This window comes from Malaya genurostris, chromosome 1 (assembly GCF_030247185.1).
Source record: "Malaya genurostris strain Urasoe2022 chromosome 1, Malgen_1.1, whole genome shotgun sequence".
NCBI lineage: Eukaryota > Metazoa > Arthropoda > Insecta > Diptera > Culicidae > Malaya > Malaya genurostris.
In genome coordinates, this window is record NC_080570.1 from 32459267 (window position 1) to 32477544 (window position 18278).

The following is an 18278-nucleotide window of genomic DNA, read 5'->3' on the forward strand; positions in this document are numbered from 1 at the left end:
TAGAAGAAGTTTTTCCGAAAGTTATTTTCAGATCTAGAAAATTTGACAGAGAGCAAAAAAATTATGTCCAATATAAAATCACATTTTCTGAATACTTTTCATAGGTGAATTGATTGGAGAAGAAGTGTAATAAAAATTGGAACATTATTGGTTAGCTAGTTTTTTGCCTTTCTCATATAGAAAGGCTATACAATCACTGTGAAATCCGACGTTTGAACCGAAGTCCGGAGGGCCGAATGTTATATACCATTCGACTCAGATCGACGAACTGAGTAAGTGTCTGTGTGTCTGTATGTGTGTATGTGACAAATAATGTCAATCGATTTTCACAAACTCAGAATGAAAGGTCTTACGGTCCCATAGATCGTGATTAAATTTTATTCTGATCCAATTTCCGGTTCCGGAACTACAAGGTAATATGCACCAAAAAAAGGAAAAAAATGTCAACCACTTTTCTCAGAGATGGCGTGACCGATTTTCACAAACTTAGATTCAAACGAAAGATCTTATGGTCTTACAGATCGCTATTGATTTTTTTCACTATCCGACTTCCGGTTCCGGAATTACAAGGCAATATGTGCAAATCTATGAGAAAATACGCAATAAATTTTCTCGGAAATTTATCAACCGATTTTTACAAACTAAGATGCAAACGAAAGGTCTTGAAATTTTTTTAAAAGTCCCCGAAAAGTTGATCCAGATCCGACTTCCGGTTCCGGTATTACAATGCGATTGGTAAAAATTTTCAATTTTATGAGTATTTTTTCAAAAGCGACGGCGAAACGAGGTGCACATTTTTATAAAATTTGCTGGTGTATTCATCTAGTAGACCTTGTTAGTTGGTGGATATATAAATCTACTTTAGGACTACTAGTGTCCGGTTTCCGCTTCCAAACGCACCGTTAATAGTGAAGATAAGCTCCAAAAACGAAACTCACTTCGATTTCTCAGCAGCGGTTAAACCGATTTTTACAAATCATGATTCAAATTAAATCTCCCAATGTCTTAAAAGATACTGTGCAATTTCATCCAGATCCGACATCCGGTTCCCAAATCAAAATTTCCAAACTGTCATACAAAAAGGATGCAAAATCGGTCCGCATCGGTACGTGCTGGTACGGAAGAAGAAAACGCCATCGCCTAGCACACAGCGTGCAGGGTTGCCACATTTAAATCTATATTAATTTAACATAACTGTTTATAGAAAGAAAAGGTAGTTCATACCAAAGAAAGTTTTTGATTTTATTCAGGTTTGAAAAAAATCTTTACAGAATCTTCTAGTGCACTATGGTCCGAAAGGGGAAATTAGCGTGACAAAAATGTTTTCACTATTAAATTTCACTATTAAATATTTTGTGTCGTCACAAAAGTTGTTTGTAATCAAATGGCGATCCTTTTGATGAAAAAAGTTACTAGGGTGGTCCTCATTTAGATTGACATCTGAAATCTAATTTTCTTAATTGAACTCAAAAATGATTTCGTTGTAAAATAAAGTTGTAGGAAATTTTAACCCGAGCAACTTTGTTGAAAAAAGCACCTCTCTAGCTCTTCATTTGATCGAGTTACATGAATTTTCCCCTGCTCCTGAAAAATCACTTTTTTTTATTCTAACTTTTATGTGAAACGTTCCACCGAAAAGTTGTCTTCAGAAGAGTTATTGAACTAATCATTGCGCATAATTTTGCTCAACCAAACTTTTCTTATGAGCTACCAGTGAAAAGTTATGATTGTTTTTTTTGTTAAAAATTAGTCCAGCTTCAAATATCAATATTCATTAGATGCCAGATCTATAAAAATGTATCCTATGCGGTTCCTGAAAGGTCATAATATAAGTAAAAAATTTCAAAGGAAATTGAAAGGGTGTTTTTTTTTTAACTTATTTGAATTAGTTTTAAAAATACATTAAAAAAACTCAAAAACATTGCATAACTCCTAAACGCCTTAACGTATCAACATACTTTATTCAGCAAAATAATAGTATTAAATTAGTTCTACAAATGTTCCATACATTGTCCTTTCGAGAAATAAGACACACAATAACTACAGCCGAAAACTTGGTCAAAACAATGTATGCTTTCATGTTTCATCTTCGGCTCATCACCTAATAGCGATTCTTGTTTACGTCCGAGACATCAGTAATGACAGAGGCATCGATTGAATAATCAAACAATAAGACTTTGAAAATCTCGGTTAATCGGTGCAACGTCGTTGCGATCCGGGTAACATTCATCTAGCGCTAAATTTTACAGTGGGGCACAAAACGACAATCACCAAAGCTGCGCAGTTACCGTCACAGTTTGTTCTCGGTGTTGGAAGGTTTCATCCCGTATCCTGCTGTACGAGCCGTGAACTAAACGAACCGAGTAATTAAAAATATCTTCATACGTCGCCCTGGGGTCACTCGAGCAGGTTCTTTGTATATAAATATTCTTTACTCAATTGTTTTATGAATTTAATAAATTCTCCAAAGCGACGTTGATAGTTTTCCTGATTGCTCAAAGCAACCAACGCTGCTTGCTCGGTGTGATGCGAGATTGAAAAGCGCACCTGTTTGTGCCAGAGATAATTTTCCCCTCTTTTCGAGCAAACGCGATGCGATGCGATGCGGTCGTTGGCGGTATTGTTTTACCGGTTTCAATGTGGCTTCCGTTTTCGTGATTCGAGCGGAATCCGCTGCACATCCTTAACTGGCGGCTGTTTGGCTGTCAGTCTCGGTGGGAATTAGCGTTTGTGTTGAATAAAATGAAGCTGTTTATCGCCAGTCTCTCACATCGGGGCAGTTCACCGCGGTTGGAAGCGCGGTATCTACTGAAAAGTGTAGGATTTGCTGGTTCATTAGTTAGTTCCACAGGATTTAGCTGAACCGGGAGTTACTGTGTAATGTTATAATTAACGCATTTCTTCTAAAGAATGTAGATATGATACAGTCAGGGACAATAACGTAAAAGCTTTTCTATTCTTTTTTTTTTCGTTTCTTTTTCAGACTAGCTTTAAGGATTGGCCCAGTCCAGACATTGCACGATCATTGACCGGCCCAGATATACTGCAGAAACATTCGATCAATTCACTACTTCTGGAGCACAATGAAATCATCAGCCGAGGGTTACCATCTCCGATCGAAGGTGAGTACAATGCAGTGAAATTTTCAATATTTAATTACTGGAACAGACTGACTGCTTGTGAGTCCGGTAACATCGGGCGGGATCACTCTAGACAATTTTTTAACTGTGCTATCGCCTTCAGCACGAGCACGTGTCCGATGCATTCCCTCCTTTCCACTATATTTGACGTACAGCGTGTCTAACCGAAGCGGAAATATAGCCAACAGACGCATTATTAGTCGAAAGACACGATTGCTCAGCCAGGCGCGGACGAACAACTATTCTAACTCTGTTGCATGCAAGAAATCTTCTTCTGCATGCTGCTGCCCGACTATTCGCACTGCCCTCAACGGACTGGGCTGATGCGCTGCATTGCTGTTTGGTCATTTACGGTTAGTTAGGCGCCGATTATGATGGTATTGAACATATTTTCAATATTTTTCCTTTCTCGTTGGAAATCGTCGTCGGAGAAAGGGCATGCATCGAGTGAAAAATCGTCCAACTTAAGAAGATTTTCGTCGCCTACAACACGAACATGTATATTCGTTTCCTGCATCCCTATATGTTTGCTCTAGACGAATTTAGCGCCAACTCAAACAAATGTTGGCCGCATTTTTTGTAAATCAATTTTAAAATTGTAAATTAAATTTTTTTATTGTAGGACTACATACGGATTTTCATTTTTTTTATTTGACAATTTAACTGATTTTGTATAACTGGACAATTGTTCCAATAGTTTTCTCATCAGTAGAGTCGCAATGTTATTTTGCCGATTAGTCGACTTTCAATCAACGAATTGTGGTAAAATTGAATACAATATTTCGGTAGTAACATGTGATTAGGGCATATCGCACGATAGGCCCTTGCGAATGTTACAAAATATAATGCTCATTGCTCGGCTCTACAACCTTCATTTACACAATAATCGATATAATCTCGTAGATAGAAGCCCAATCTACGAAATTGTGCGCAATATGCTTGAATTTCATGTTTAAAACTTGAGTAATGAGCATTCTTTTTCGTAACTTTCAGAAGGGCATATCGCACGATTTGCCCTAATCACATGTTAGTACCGATTTTCGCTTCGGCTCTAAGAAGTAATTTCGCAGAAATAATAGTTCGAAGATTGTTCACAACTGCTGTAATAACGAGACGAAAACTCACGAATGCATCTTACCCTTAAAGTTAATTCATCGAACAGAGACAACACATCTCACTCCAGCTGATGGTTTTCATATTTGAAATAACTACTGGAGCTGAGATGAATGGGGATACCATCCCGATCAGATGGTAATAACAGAATTATAACAACTGAAGTAATTTATTTCAGAAATATTTTGTAACAAATTTTGAAATATTTTTGGTTGGTAAGCTGTTAAAATAACAAAAATTATAACAAAAAAGACTCTAACGGGAACAAAATCGTAACAGATTTTGAAACGTTTGTATCACAATTATTATTGAATTTGATATAACCTACAGAAGTCCGAAAGCAGAAATTTATAACAATAGTTGTAATAAATTGAATAGCAAATTTAACACAGAAAAACTATATCACAGCTAACTTTTAGCATCGTTTCAATTCAAAATTGTTGAATGATTTTTTTTATTAAATGAATAATTTATTTAGTGATCCAATTTTTTCTTTTAGTTTCTTGAAATTCTGACCAATATATTTCGATAAAAGCAACGGAAAAACTCATTTTTTCAATTGATGAACTTTATCATGAGTCTTGTAGATAAAAATAAAACATCATAACTGATTTTGTTATTATATTGTTATCATAAGTTTTAACTTTCAACTGTTTTCATTTGTAAAATATCTCAAAATAACTCAAATTGTTATACATATCAACTGTTGATATACGTGTGTTATGATTTTGTTATGTGCATCTGATCGGGATTACCCTACGACGCTTTTTGTGTAGTATTTGTTAAAAAAGTTTGGCTTCTCTCTCTTTGTAACTTAGCTGAACTGCTTAAACTTGCATATCAGTCCCATATTGAAAAGTGACAAAAAGATGAATACTATTTTCAAATGAAACTATTTTGATGACAATGAAATTTCTGCACACTTAAAACAAATTGTCGAGCTCGGTAAAGTAAAATGCCGAGACAGATCGGCAATACACAATTTTGCTAGTATTGTGTTTTCCGAGATTCGCTTGAAATATTTACTGAATTTTTGCAAAGTGCATCTTTTTGCCGAAATTTGGCATAACTTTTTACTGAACTCATCAGTGAATAACGAATTTGCCAGAATCAGCAAATACGTTTGCCGAAATTTCGAAATAAGTGCTAGCTTTTGCCGATATTCGGCAAGACAACTGTCATTTATGTTTGGAAAGAATCAGTTATTTTCTGATGCAATATTTTGCTGAAGTTTTCCGATGATCACTCGAAAAAATTGCATTTTTTGTATTTTTTTTACGTTTATACGACAATAAAGCGAAACTTTAACCACACATTGAATATTTCGAAAAAATAGAGCCGTTTTTTTTTTGTTCAATTTCAATAGGTGGAATCTCGGTAATTCATAGATTCCACTTCCTGAACATACAGTAAAAGTTTTTCCGAATGTACATAAAACATTTTACCGACAATTTCGGTAATAACTGACGTTTCTCAAACTCGAAATTGCCCAGACTCCGCAATTTTTTTTGCCGAGATGATTACCGAGTACTCGGTTGTGCAAATCGCGGCAATTATTTTGCCGAGATTCAGTGAAAAAAAAAGTGTGTGGCCTTTCACTGTCAGTATATTTCAAATCGTCCAATTGACTTTTGTGTTCATAATCAAATGAGATCCACTGGAATCATCTTCAATTGATTAACCATACCCAGTCATTTGAAGTTTCGTTTGCTCCATTTCAAGAGCGAATGAACCCACCTGTCTGAGCCGCCGACAGTGAACAAGTTCGCATGAATAGGCATGAACATCAGCTCGATGACAGAAAATTATTCCGACCAGTACAATAAACAAAATGTGACGGTTTTCATTTGAGTTCACAGTTTTCGCTAGGGATGTCGAATTTTTCGAATTACTCGATTATTCAATAATCGAGTATAATTTTCAAACTAATCGATTATTTTGTTCGATTATCTGGGTTATTAATAGATTACTCGATTAGTTATTCGATTATTATTATGCAATTTTTCGAATAATTCGATTGGCTCAATAATCGAACATTAGTTCAAAGTAATCGAATAAATATTACTCGATTATTTGGGTTATTATTCGATTACTCGAATAATCGATCAATACTACGACATCCCTAGTTATCGCCAGCAAGTGTAAATGGATCATTTTCGAATTTGTGGTATGCGATGAGGGATCAGGGTCATTTTGCCGAAAGCCATTTCGCCGAATGCTATTTTGCCGAATGCCATTTCGCCGAGAGGGTCATTTCGACGAATCCTGAAATCGTCTTAAAATCGTAATTAGAATTGATTTAAAATAAAGACAAATGAAAGATGATAGTGTATTAATCTATTATGAATGTTCTTTCTTTGATATTACAATGACAGAATTGTATATTTTGTTGCTATTTACTCATGTAGATATTTTAACTATTTCAAACAGAATAATGTTAAGGGCTAACATTGAGATATTTGGTTTTGATAATAAAATTTACTATTGGTTTGCAAATCATATTTAACTGGGTTGATGTAAATTTGGGAAGTCATCGTTGAGGATGTGACGAGAGGCTCCATTTTCATGACACATCTGCAAATCGCTTGCTCAATCATAGCCTTCTTTGTGATACTGTCGACAAACAGTAACAGTTTTGTAAGAGTTTTGACACGAGAAAGACCTGAAATAACTATCAGGTGGATTGATTCCATTCAACCCTGGGTTGGGCTGTCTGGTTTGATTTGAACATCGGTTAGTGGAAGCGGAAAGGCTTTTACTAGGTACCGCTGTTATCAGGCAAGGGAGGAAAATTGCATACTACGTACACACTGGCATAGAACCGTGGCACGGGCGGAGATAACTAGCGTTGCGGTGGTAATCATGGTAGGGGAAGGTTAGCGGAAGGCATAAATGTTAATAGAACTGAGGAAAGGAAAAAAAACATTGTTGGTACATTCGGATTCGAAATGAGCGCAGAAAGAAAAATAAAAATGTCAGTGTCCATACGAGCGTGAAGAGTAAAAAGCTTGGTCTGGAATCGTGCATATATCGATTCTGAATGATGTCATTTGTGATTAACGCGTCAGTGAGTTTCAGTTATTAGCTTTGTATTATGGATTGCTACTGTAATGTGAAAATTTCTTTGTGAAAATGATTCGACTAAAATTCTAGCTTGAGAATTCGTTTCATGTTTATCTACACTCCACATCTCAACTTTTCCTTCCATTACACGACTTTACTTTTATTTTGTCAACGTCTGGGCTGAACATGAGATTCGATGTGCTTCCTACACGTGTGGAGTTTGCTATAAGGGAACTTTTCACTTGTACTCGGATTCGTGTAGTACTATTTGCTAAAAGCGAGACTAATTCAATCACTAGAAATTGGTTTTTTGTTATGAAGCATACTGCAGGAGTGACCGAAGTCAGTCCATTCATTTAAAATGAAGTGCTCATTACATCCGTGATTCTTTACTTGAACAGTCCGGAGCATAGTTTTAAGAAATAAAACAAAAATAAATAGCATGAATGATAGCCTTCAGTTGTATTTTGGCGATTGTTGAAAATATGGCTGGCAGCTTGTCTCGTTGCAAATGATTTGTTTTTCTGTTTGAGACTGAGGCAAGCTGGAAAATGGACATCGTACGACAATAATGGTTAGCTTCGAGAAAGGCCAATTAAATCATTGTGGATGGTGCATGTGCATCCCGTTTTTCGATCCCTCGCCAATATTGTGCTTGAGTTGTTTGAATGCCAACATTAGGCACTTATTTCCTACAATGTCCTTTTTATGTTCTCTCGCGATAATTTATTGAAATGGTTTTCAGTTAAAAATCAATAACTCTCTGGACTCTAAGAGAAAATAAACGAAAACTACATACGAAAAACCATGATGTAAATCCAAGCATGCCGTATTATTAACATGTGAAATTATATTTTGTGCCTGTTTAGGTGTTACATGATTTATTTTCGCATGCTTTAAGTTGTAAAAATAAGTGAACTGCGGTGCTTCTTCTATGTGCATTTATGAAAATTCGATTGTGACGGTCGTGATTTTTCCATATCTGTGTCTACTAAGAAAATGAAGTTGAAATAGCTAAATAGGCTAATATCGCTTCATAATTATAAAGTTTTCTTACTGAAATATTGCTTTTTCAGTACAAAACTGCAGTAAAACTGGGGTCAAATCGATATTATGGAATTATGGAAGAATTCTAATTTAATGATTACGCACTTTCAGTTTGTAATGAGTTCCGAATGAATTCCGAACTCCAGCGCGACTACCGATACCGAATCTGTCGAAATTGAATAAGAAAAAGCGAAATTCATTATTATTATAGAATTCCGAATCAATTCGAGTGGGCGAATCATTTTCATTTAGAAATCCATGTGTAATTCTGTCTGAACTTCGAATCAGTGCGGACTCCAGTGCAACAACCGATTCCGAATGAATTTTGCCTCCAAACGATTGATTCAGAAATTTATCTGAATTTAATGAGAAAAAGCGAACTGAATTGTCAATTCTCTCAATTCGATTCTCAAAAAAATTATTTTGTTGAATATATAAAATTCAATCTTCAAGTTTATCGGATGTATACAACTAGCAAATGACCAGTTCTTTCTAGAATTCCAGCTGAAACTGTTGAAATTTCCAAGAAGTTAAAAAACGGCCTACCTTGGTTTGCATTGTCCAATCGTTCAGCTCGAGTGTGATAAATTTGCGTTAGTCGTCTGATTTTTACACTAACACATACATAAAGTGAGAGCAAATTGAATGACACTTATAATTTCACTGACAATCCGGCTCAGTGATAAATAGAGAACTAAATTGACGTTAGGTTGTTCATACTTTTTGCACGTTTCCGTAATGATTTTCAATACTTTTCCAAGGAAAGTTTATTCATAGTATATATGATCGTTCGTTAACATCTAAAACGTCTGTATTAACCTGGCAAATTGAGCAATAACAATGTAAGTAAGAAGTTGATTGTTCCATCCAGTCAGATACCTGGCAACGTCTTCCAGAAGGTTTTATCGGAATGCTGACAGAATTCCAGCATCTGGCAACAACCGCTTCCGGTAGAGAATTTCGCCTAACAGATATTACCGGTTCTGTTTCTGCCGGATTCTTGCCATACAAGACTGGTAGAACCGTTTTGAATCGGTTCTTCATTTTTAGCGCATTTGGTTTAATTTATTCCATTAGAAGTACAAATGAATTGTTTTTGCACTGCCAAACATGGTAGGCAAAGTTCCTTCTCTCAATATACCAGTATTTTCATCTCATTTACCTGGTCTCAAGACTCGTTTTCATTTTTGGATGTGCACGTAGGGTTGATAAATATCAAATGGAGTCGAACAGAAGAAAAGAATGAAGAGCGATCTTGCAAGACGTGACGTGGCGAGAGAATGACACACTTTCGCCTGCAAAATTTTGACAGCTGCCGAAATTTTCTAATTTCTATAGACCTGTTTTAAATAATCTGAGCACACGGAATATTCCAATGGAAGAGATTTAGCGACCGCCAAACAAAGAGTTTAAAAAAATTTGCTAAATGTCTGTAAAGTTCCGGAAATATGCAAAATGTTTGTAGAATCGTCGGGAATTGGGAAAAATTTTGCATCCTCAAGAGAAATATTTAAATCTGTTGACAAACCTGCAATTCTGGTGGCCGGGACCTCCTAAGTTGTCATGGTTTATTTTTCTAACGGGGTTGAACCTAGTTCAAAAATAGAGATGTGAGATATTTCGAATTACTCGATAATCTGGTATAATTTTTTAAACTAATAGATTGAATTTGAATCGGTTATCTATGTTAGGTTGTAAATCGATGACTCATACTCGACTTTTCAAATTATTCGAGTAGTTTAATAATTGAATATTAGCTCGAACGTTGAACGTCACTCGCACACAAATTTAAATGCAAGTGGTGCTAAAATGTTGGTTATGTATATCACGTTACCACAACTACGATTTTTCTCTCCGCTGAACTTTGGTTTTAGGAACAAAGGGATATACTTGTTCATGGGAAATTATGGCCGAAAAAGCGTCATTCACGGGAAGCGTTTATTATTGAATATGACTTATGAATTCATGAATAATATGGATTTCTAAAATCTGAGCTCAAGATGGGCAACATTGTGAAAAAAATTCGTGATTAGTTATTACGTTGACATTATTCGCAGTGCTGTAATAAATGCTTGTTCTGAATTTATAAATGTCAAAAATACATCTATATTATGCTGTTTCCAACGTTTTGTTTATATTTTAAACAGATGTTATAAACGAATTTTAGTTAAATTTCAATATCAGACACCACATTTTGTTTTTCTACTTGTTAGCTAACGTTTCCATCTCCCTGACATGCACCTGGATATTGATTCCTAATTCTGAATGATTTGAAACAAAATTTCCGAGCAAGTTTGAACAATGGAACTTGCTTACGATGGAGATAAAATCACTATCGTTGCGAGACCCACAGCAAGCTATGATTTCTAGAAAAAAAATTTTCTTGATCTATTTTGTGTGCTTGACAAATGAATTGATTGTTTTTTAATTACATATGATTACTAACGTGATTGATTGCAGTGTTATACAAATGAAATCTACTGAACCAAATCAATCTTATGCATTTATATTACTCATTAACGACGTCTGCGTCTCAACGTAGTTCCTGTGCGCGCATGAACTGTAACCTTTCAGACATCGTAGTAAACACCTTTTTACGCATCTCGTTGGTTGCCTTTCTAACTGGCCACGTATTTATTTGCTAATCCACGGCCACACTGGCACACGCTTCTACTTCGTTTTTTTTTGTGTTTTATGATTTGCCGTGTAATTAATTAATTAATCAGTACAATATATGGTATTTTTATCTCGCTTCGCCACTCTTCTTTTCGGACTCCAAGAAAAGCTTGACCAAATTGACGTGCGGTGTGCCCCCTTACGGAGGTGGCACTTGCGCGGAAGGCGCTCGACCGCACACCTGCCATAACTGCCTGATTGTTCACTCGATCCCTGCGTGGCGCGCACGAGAAAAGATCATTCCGCCAGTGGCGAGCGGTAATGATGGCACACAGGAAGAGCTGTCCGACAGAAACATTTAGCGCAGTGTAACAACAGAAACGGTTAAACAGGTGGAAATGGAAAAAGAACCACACGCTCATCGCTCATATGCCCGTCCGGAAGATGGTTGTCACGGTTACTGGCTGCCCATATCAACACCACTTTTTTTTTGCTTTTTCAAATTTCTCTCACCGGGTTTTATTTTCTATTTATTCATACAACACGCTTGCACCTTATTTCGCTATTTTTTCTTTCGCGGCGGCGGATCATGTAAAGTAATAAAAATGGTTCTGCTCCAGTGAGAAGAGGGTGCTTAAGATTATGACGAGAGGGGAATCGTCTAGGGTACAGTATGCGAAGTGGGTTCAAATAGTCTTGACCAGGGAAGGCTAGCACAGTTAAAATAGAAGGCCGTGAAATTTACAAACCAACTTAAGTCGATGTGGTATTGTTTTGGACGTTCGTCTGACTGACTGATTGAATAAAATGTCACCGTAGTCGCTTGGAAATAGGTTGTTAGTAAGAAAATAAGTAAACCATTTTGTTCTCCATATGTTTATCAATGCGGCGCATTCACACTTAAAACCAATTCTCGAGCTCTGTAAAGTAAAATGGCGAGACAGATCATACAACACACAATTGTGCTGATTGCTCAGAAAAAAATATTTCCTATTCCGAAATTAGCAGATTTATTGATTTTTCTACAAAGTGCATTTTCTTGCCGAGATTTGACCAAAACTTGTTCTCAATTCATCGATGATCAACTATTATCCCGAATCCAGCAAATGTGTTTGCCGAAGTTTCGAAATATGTGTTACTTCGAGAAAAAACAGTACCATTATTTAACATATTTTATCATTATTTATTTTTTATTTTTCTTCAAATTTTAATCCACGCTATCAAAAATCTGTAAAACCTGTATTACTGTATATACAGAGTCTAGGTCAAAAATCTGTCTAAAAAATCTGTAAAATACAGATTAATCTATATATGTGACAACCCTGCCAGTAATCCACTCGTTTTTGAAGCCTACTCAGTTTGAATGTAACAAAAATGTTCAAGTGAAGTTTTATGAAATCGGCATATTTGGACCCGATAACAAAAATCGGGTTCATCAAAATGGAAAAAACTCTCTTCTTTGAGCTCACGAATGAATCATCGTGCGTTGTCGAGATTAAAATTTTCGGAATGGTGATTGGTCTAATATTCTGGCCTTTTTCCTTGGAATATCGACATCAAAAAAATTAATCGAGTTTCATTCAATTTTGATATTTGGGCTACTTGGAAGTAGTTCGTAGTATACGCATCCTACACGTGATGCGGGATACTAAAATAAGATTTTACGTAAGTTTTATCTATCCTTTGCCGAGGTGACTAAGTCCGGGTTGCCCAATGTTCAGTCGGCAGCGGTGGTCTCTTGCATACAAACCTGTAACCTGAAAGTCGTCATGTACTAAAACTATTAGTAGTGTTATAAGTATAAAAAAAATATACTTCCTTCAACAGACAAAGGATCTTCATCAAAAGTGCACGGACGCTCCGTCGTCAGAAGCGTCGGTCTGTTTAGGTTAATTCGTTTTGTTCGGCTTACCCAAAACAGATTCCTTTGTCTAAGTTCAATCCGAATGAAAAGCAGCGTGTTGGTACTCCACCAACTCTAAAATTGAGATATGATTCGGCGAAATAACGTTTTCGGCAAAATGATCCCTACGTCGAAATGACTTTCGGTGAAGCAACTCCTTCGACGAAATGACCCTGATCCGTGTGTATACTGTAAAAGCTTAATTAGTGCTATAAAAATACAATTTTTTTAATGAACGATTAAGCACCATGCAACATATGACGAAATTTTGGTAAATATAACGGATATAACTATTATTTAAATTTTGAAATAAAAATCACAAATTTGAATTTGTCAGAGAAATTGGCTGCACTAACTACATACAGTCAACTATCAATAATGATTTTGGCAGGCAACATTAATTGCAAGAAAAACAAGAGGTAAGTTTTTGTCCCAAGTCTCATCTTGTTTTGGAGCTAAACCGAAAGGTGTTGTGCATTTGATAAGAATGGAAAGAGATAATTTGTTATGAGTTAATTCTATATCGGATTTTGGGTTACAGAAAAACAGTCGTGTTTCATCCGGACAACGCTAGGCCACACACGCCATAAGTTCCTGAAGTTTAGTTGGCAAGTTTCAATGCATCCATCATATAATCCGGACCTGAAACCAAGCAATTACCTATTTTTTCTGAAATATAAAACTTTTCTTAGTAATAAGAAATTGGCATAAAAAGAAGACCGTGAAAATCTATTACTAGAATTTTTGGCAAGGATTAAGACTTCTAAAAGAACATTGAAATATAAAGACTTCAAGTTTACGTTAAAATGATAGATTGGTTTTTTCTTACTCCTACCCGTGGATTCCAATTTTACGGATTGAAGTATATTGTAGGTTATAATCTAATTTCTGAAAATTAGAGTAGCGATACTCCCGTTTATCTGATGTCTAGTGGTCGTTTTCGCCCGCCAAAAAGCGGACATTTTCGCCCCACCGCTTCGTTTTGATTTAGTGAAGTCATAACACAAACAAAAATTTTTTGACCATAAAAGCACTTGATTTGCTAGAAACGCTCACTGAATATGATTTGTTGTATTGACGTAGACTGTCTAACTTCTATATTGAATTGACTTTTAAAAATTAAAATCAATTCAGCAGAAAAAAAAATTTTATTATTTTAATAAAAAGTGTCTACAGTGTCTTTTTTATAAAAAAACTAAACTAAACTGAAAATTATTATTATCCAAAAATTCAATGAATCTTAATTTGAGAGAAGATTTCATAGAATACTGGTTGCCCAATGTTTGCAAAAAATATCAATAATGGACTAGAAAAAGTTTTAGTTAACACTACAACACTTTTTTTCTAAAAATTGCCCGCCTTACAATATCTGGACGGTTAAAAGGGAACATAATAATCTACCTTGGGACAAAGTTACGTTGAATTTGAAAGTGGCATTTTTTTTTGTAAATGGGCTTCAAATTTTGAAACCCGATTTTTTTTTCAGTACGGGAATCGAATAGACGAGTTTCGCGCAAAACCGTATTCGGAGTTGGCAGCGTATAGAGTTTTTCACCAAAAGCTCACTTTATTTTTCTACTCTATCTTTTGAAAAGGACTAGACATCTTTACCAATTTTTTTGTGCAAATAATTAGAGCAGAGAAATGACAAATCCTACAAAAAATAGTTGTGCTGTTGATGTTCTCAAAATAAGTCTAATTTTCCAATTGAAATACTGAAAAAAATACTAATCGAATTTTACACTGGAAAAAATCGATCTTAAAAATTTGAACGCCATTCTTTATTCGAATAAAAGTTTGTTCCAACATCGATAATCATGTTCCCTGCTAACCTTCCATATATTATAAGATGGCCGTTTTGAAAGGAAAAAAAGTTTTTGTTAAAAAAAACTTATACTTTTCGCTAATATCGGGCAACCGATGTAGGACTCGGCAGTGTAGGACTCGGTAAAGATTTTTACAGTATTATTATTGAAAAATTTGACTGATTTTGTGGAGAACACTGCAATAACACTTTTTGTAAGACATCATTTCCAACAATAACTCTTTGAAAAAAATTGGTTAAAAATGTTTGGCCCTTCTCAAAAGACAGTCTGGATCAATTTTGAGAAAACAAAGTATGCAAAGTGACTTCTTGGGACAACAAACCGAGTTAGCGCGAAATTCGTCATATTTAATTTAAGAAGAAATTTAATCAATTTTGCAGACTTTTGAAAATCGAGGTTTTCGCCGACTTTCGTCCAAATTTACATACTTTTGAAATTGGCGCGACCTTTTTTTTGCTCGCCAAGTCAGTTCTGCGTGTCATACTTTATAGAGAAATTGCTACCAGCAAGACATACTGACTGCAGATTTTTTTCAGATACACAGACTTCTGCAACCCTGCCTGCAGATATGTGAAATTTTCACTTGGCATCTCTGGATTTTATTATTTTTATAGGTTTCGGGAGGGGTTTGAACCTCTAAAACCCCCTCTTGCATACGCGCCTGATACCATGTATAGAAAGCAATTAAGAAAATCATAAGACCATTTATGGCAATCTCTACCTCTTACTGAGATTGATTTCCACTTGGTTCATAAGTCCTGATCTTATCAAAGCCTACTTTATTGCATATTTTTGTTCCTTGTCGTTGGGTAGTGACAAGTAGTTAGTAAAAAGCTGTTTTTGATTCTTCAATTCAGGTTCTAATGGAACCGCGTAGTATTTTGTATGAATTGTTGGTTCGATTCGATTTGTGTCGATTATGTGAGACAATTTCATTTCATTTGGATTTTGATATGCGTAGTTCTGGACGTTGTTACAAAAAAGGCATTGTAATACTCTGTCATCGTTTCAGAGTCTTGTTTATTTATTTATTTATTTAAATTTATTTAATCGAAACATGAGAAATTTGAAGTGTATGAATATTTGAACAGAAATATTGATCGAATTATGGTTGAAAGCTTTACAAGATGCAACTAATTTTAACTGATTTTTCTCCACGCCCCGAAAGCTAATGCGTTTGTTCGGTGTAATTTGAAAACTATATATCCTAACTAACTTAATTAACTTCTCAAAAAATAACCAAGACGTAGTTTACTTCTCACCAAGCAGAGCAATTTCTTTTGAAATAAATACACTCCCTATCAGCCAGCATCAGTCGTTATTTTTGGTCCACATCGAATCCGTTTGTGACATACATCAATACAATGCTACCGTCAAATTTCGAAATGATATCTCATCGTATTTCGTTCGCCATTCCCCGTATCGTTTCAGCAGAAAATGTATCCTTCTCGGATATCTTGGGTTCATCACAATCATCGCAATCTACCTCCACCTCATCGTCGCTGGGCACCAACAGTAGCATCAATAACCAACAGTCTCCGTTGGCATCGTTCTCGTCGATTTCTTCCCTCGGTTGTCCGGAAAGTGCCAGCATACTCGGGTCGAACCTGAGCGGACCGAATACGGGCTCCTCGCCAGCTATCAACACCAGCAATCCGTTCAATTTCTCCGGACTGTCCATGTCCAGTTCCAGCCTCAACTCACCCGAGATCGGTGGAAACGGAAGCTGCGGTGGAGGAGGAGGAGGCGGTGGTGGTGGTGGTGGTAGCGGCAGCGGTGGTGGCCAATCGCCAACTTACTACGGCAGTGGCAGTGCTCATTCGGCAAAAAATTACGACGACTTTCGGGTAAGTGAAACACAATTTTCGGGGTAAAAGTCAATTATGGGGAAGGGAAAAGTTCAATTGAGACAAAAAGGTGATTAGGAAGTATAAATGTAACTGGCTGGCACAAGAGATGTCGAAAGTTTTCTCACTAGCTTTCTTTAGTTCATATCTTGGAACCTGGCCAGCTGCGAAACGACCACAAATAGTTTCCAAACTTTTATTATCGAAACTGTTGCGCTCACTTATGACTTTCCGGGTAATGCGTTATTTATAGACTGAAGTGCATAGATAGTTAGAGGAAGTCGATTTGGCTCGTTGAACAAGACACCTAATGTGATTTCATAGGGCAAAGATTAATGTTTAAGCCTAGCATCGAGATAATCTTTAATTTGGTAATTTTTCGTTGATATGAGAAAAAATGCCATCATAAATTTTTCAATTCATATTGGCTTAAAAGAATCTTTGGATTTACACAAACTATTGAAAATGTTTCTTTTTTATTTCCCAGTTCGACGACATCAGTCTGCCCGGTTCGAACAGTGCAAGCAATCTGACTTCGGAGGCACTGAAATTGCTTCAGCGTAACATGAGTGGTTATGACTGCTCCCTGCCGACGTCGCCGAACGCATCATCCACCGGACCCAGCACGAGATATTTTCGCGGATCGCAGCAACTCAGCGACCTGAATCATAACTACGAACCTAACAACACCCCCTCTCTCTTTGGTGTTAATCAGTCTCTGTCACGTTCCAATTCCCCGCCCGACAATGACTCCAGTCTGCTGTCCAGTTTAGATAGTACCAACATTTTGGACATGATTAGTTACCTCACCATCAGCCAGCAGCAGCAGCAGCAACAAAATGGACACAACCATCATAACTATGGCAACAGTAACAACAATAATCACAACAACAACAACAACAGCAGCAATAACAACAATAACAACAACAACAGTAGCAGTAACAACAATGTGAGCTCACATTCGCAGTATAGTTCGCTTCCGCATTTCAATCAATTTTACCAGCAACACCAATTACAAGGAGGATCGTCCTTCGGGAATGGAAACTGCACCAGAGACTCCATTGGCAATGGTGGCAGCAGTTTAGCAAGTGACTATGAACGGTTGCAGAACCTACAGGCGCTTAGTACTTTGCGTCTTCTGCAACAGTCACAGCAGTTATCTCAATTCCAATTGCAACAATATCAATTCAATCAACTGCTACCCAGTTACAACAACAATCAGGTAGGGCGAAAGTGTTTCAATCGACACCTTACTGTTGATTACTACTACTAACCTAACATTATTTTTCTATAGCTTAAGAACTGGACGCTGCAAAACTCATCTCCATCGTCCACCAGTAGCAGTGGCAACGATATCAATCTTGACCGGATTGCACGTTTTCATCGTTCATCTGCTGGTAATTCATTTCCGCCATTCTTACTTGTTTGTCCCTCGCCAACCAACAGACACACTGAGGCAACACGTTGATTCAATTTCCCGTGGTGTCCTTCTTCATCTCGCTTTGATAATGTTTTTCACATCTTTCATTACAGCTCATTACGATGCAACGTGTACGTGGAGTGGTGTGCTTCCACCGCGGTCCCATCGGCTGGTAACTTATTCGTCAAAAATTTTCCTCGGTGGAATGCCTTGGGATATAAGCGAACAATCGCTGGTGCAGATTTTCAAGCCTTTCGGCTCCATCAAGTGAGTGCCTGAATTGAACTGAACGGACTTGAATGT

The 18278-nt window shown here is 36.6% G+C and overlaps 1 protein-coding gene across 9 annotated transcripts in view; it reads left to right on the top strand.

The window, feature by feature from the left end:
* The window catches only part of LOC131436156 (putative uncharacterized protein DDB_G0282133), a 67428-nt gene that overhangs the window by 32477 nt on the left and 16673 nt on the right, over nt 1-18278 (top strand). For 8 of the 9 annotated variants that reach the window (XM_058604755.1, XM_058604718.1, XM_058604710.1 and 5 more), the window contains exons 3-7: nt 2984-3122; nt 16140-16555; nt 17043-17777; nt 17850-17952; nt 18089-18242. In XM_058604755.1, the coding sequence (XP_058460738.1) occupies nt 2984-3122; nt 16140-16555; nt 17043-17777; nt 17850-17952; nt 18089-18242 (1547 nt within the window). The remainder of the gene's footprint in view (nt 1-2983; nt 3123-16139; nt 16556-17042; nt 17778-17849; nt 17953-18088; nt 18243-18278) is intronic. The other variant, XM_058604764.1, reaches the window with a different exon arrangement.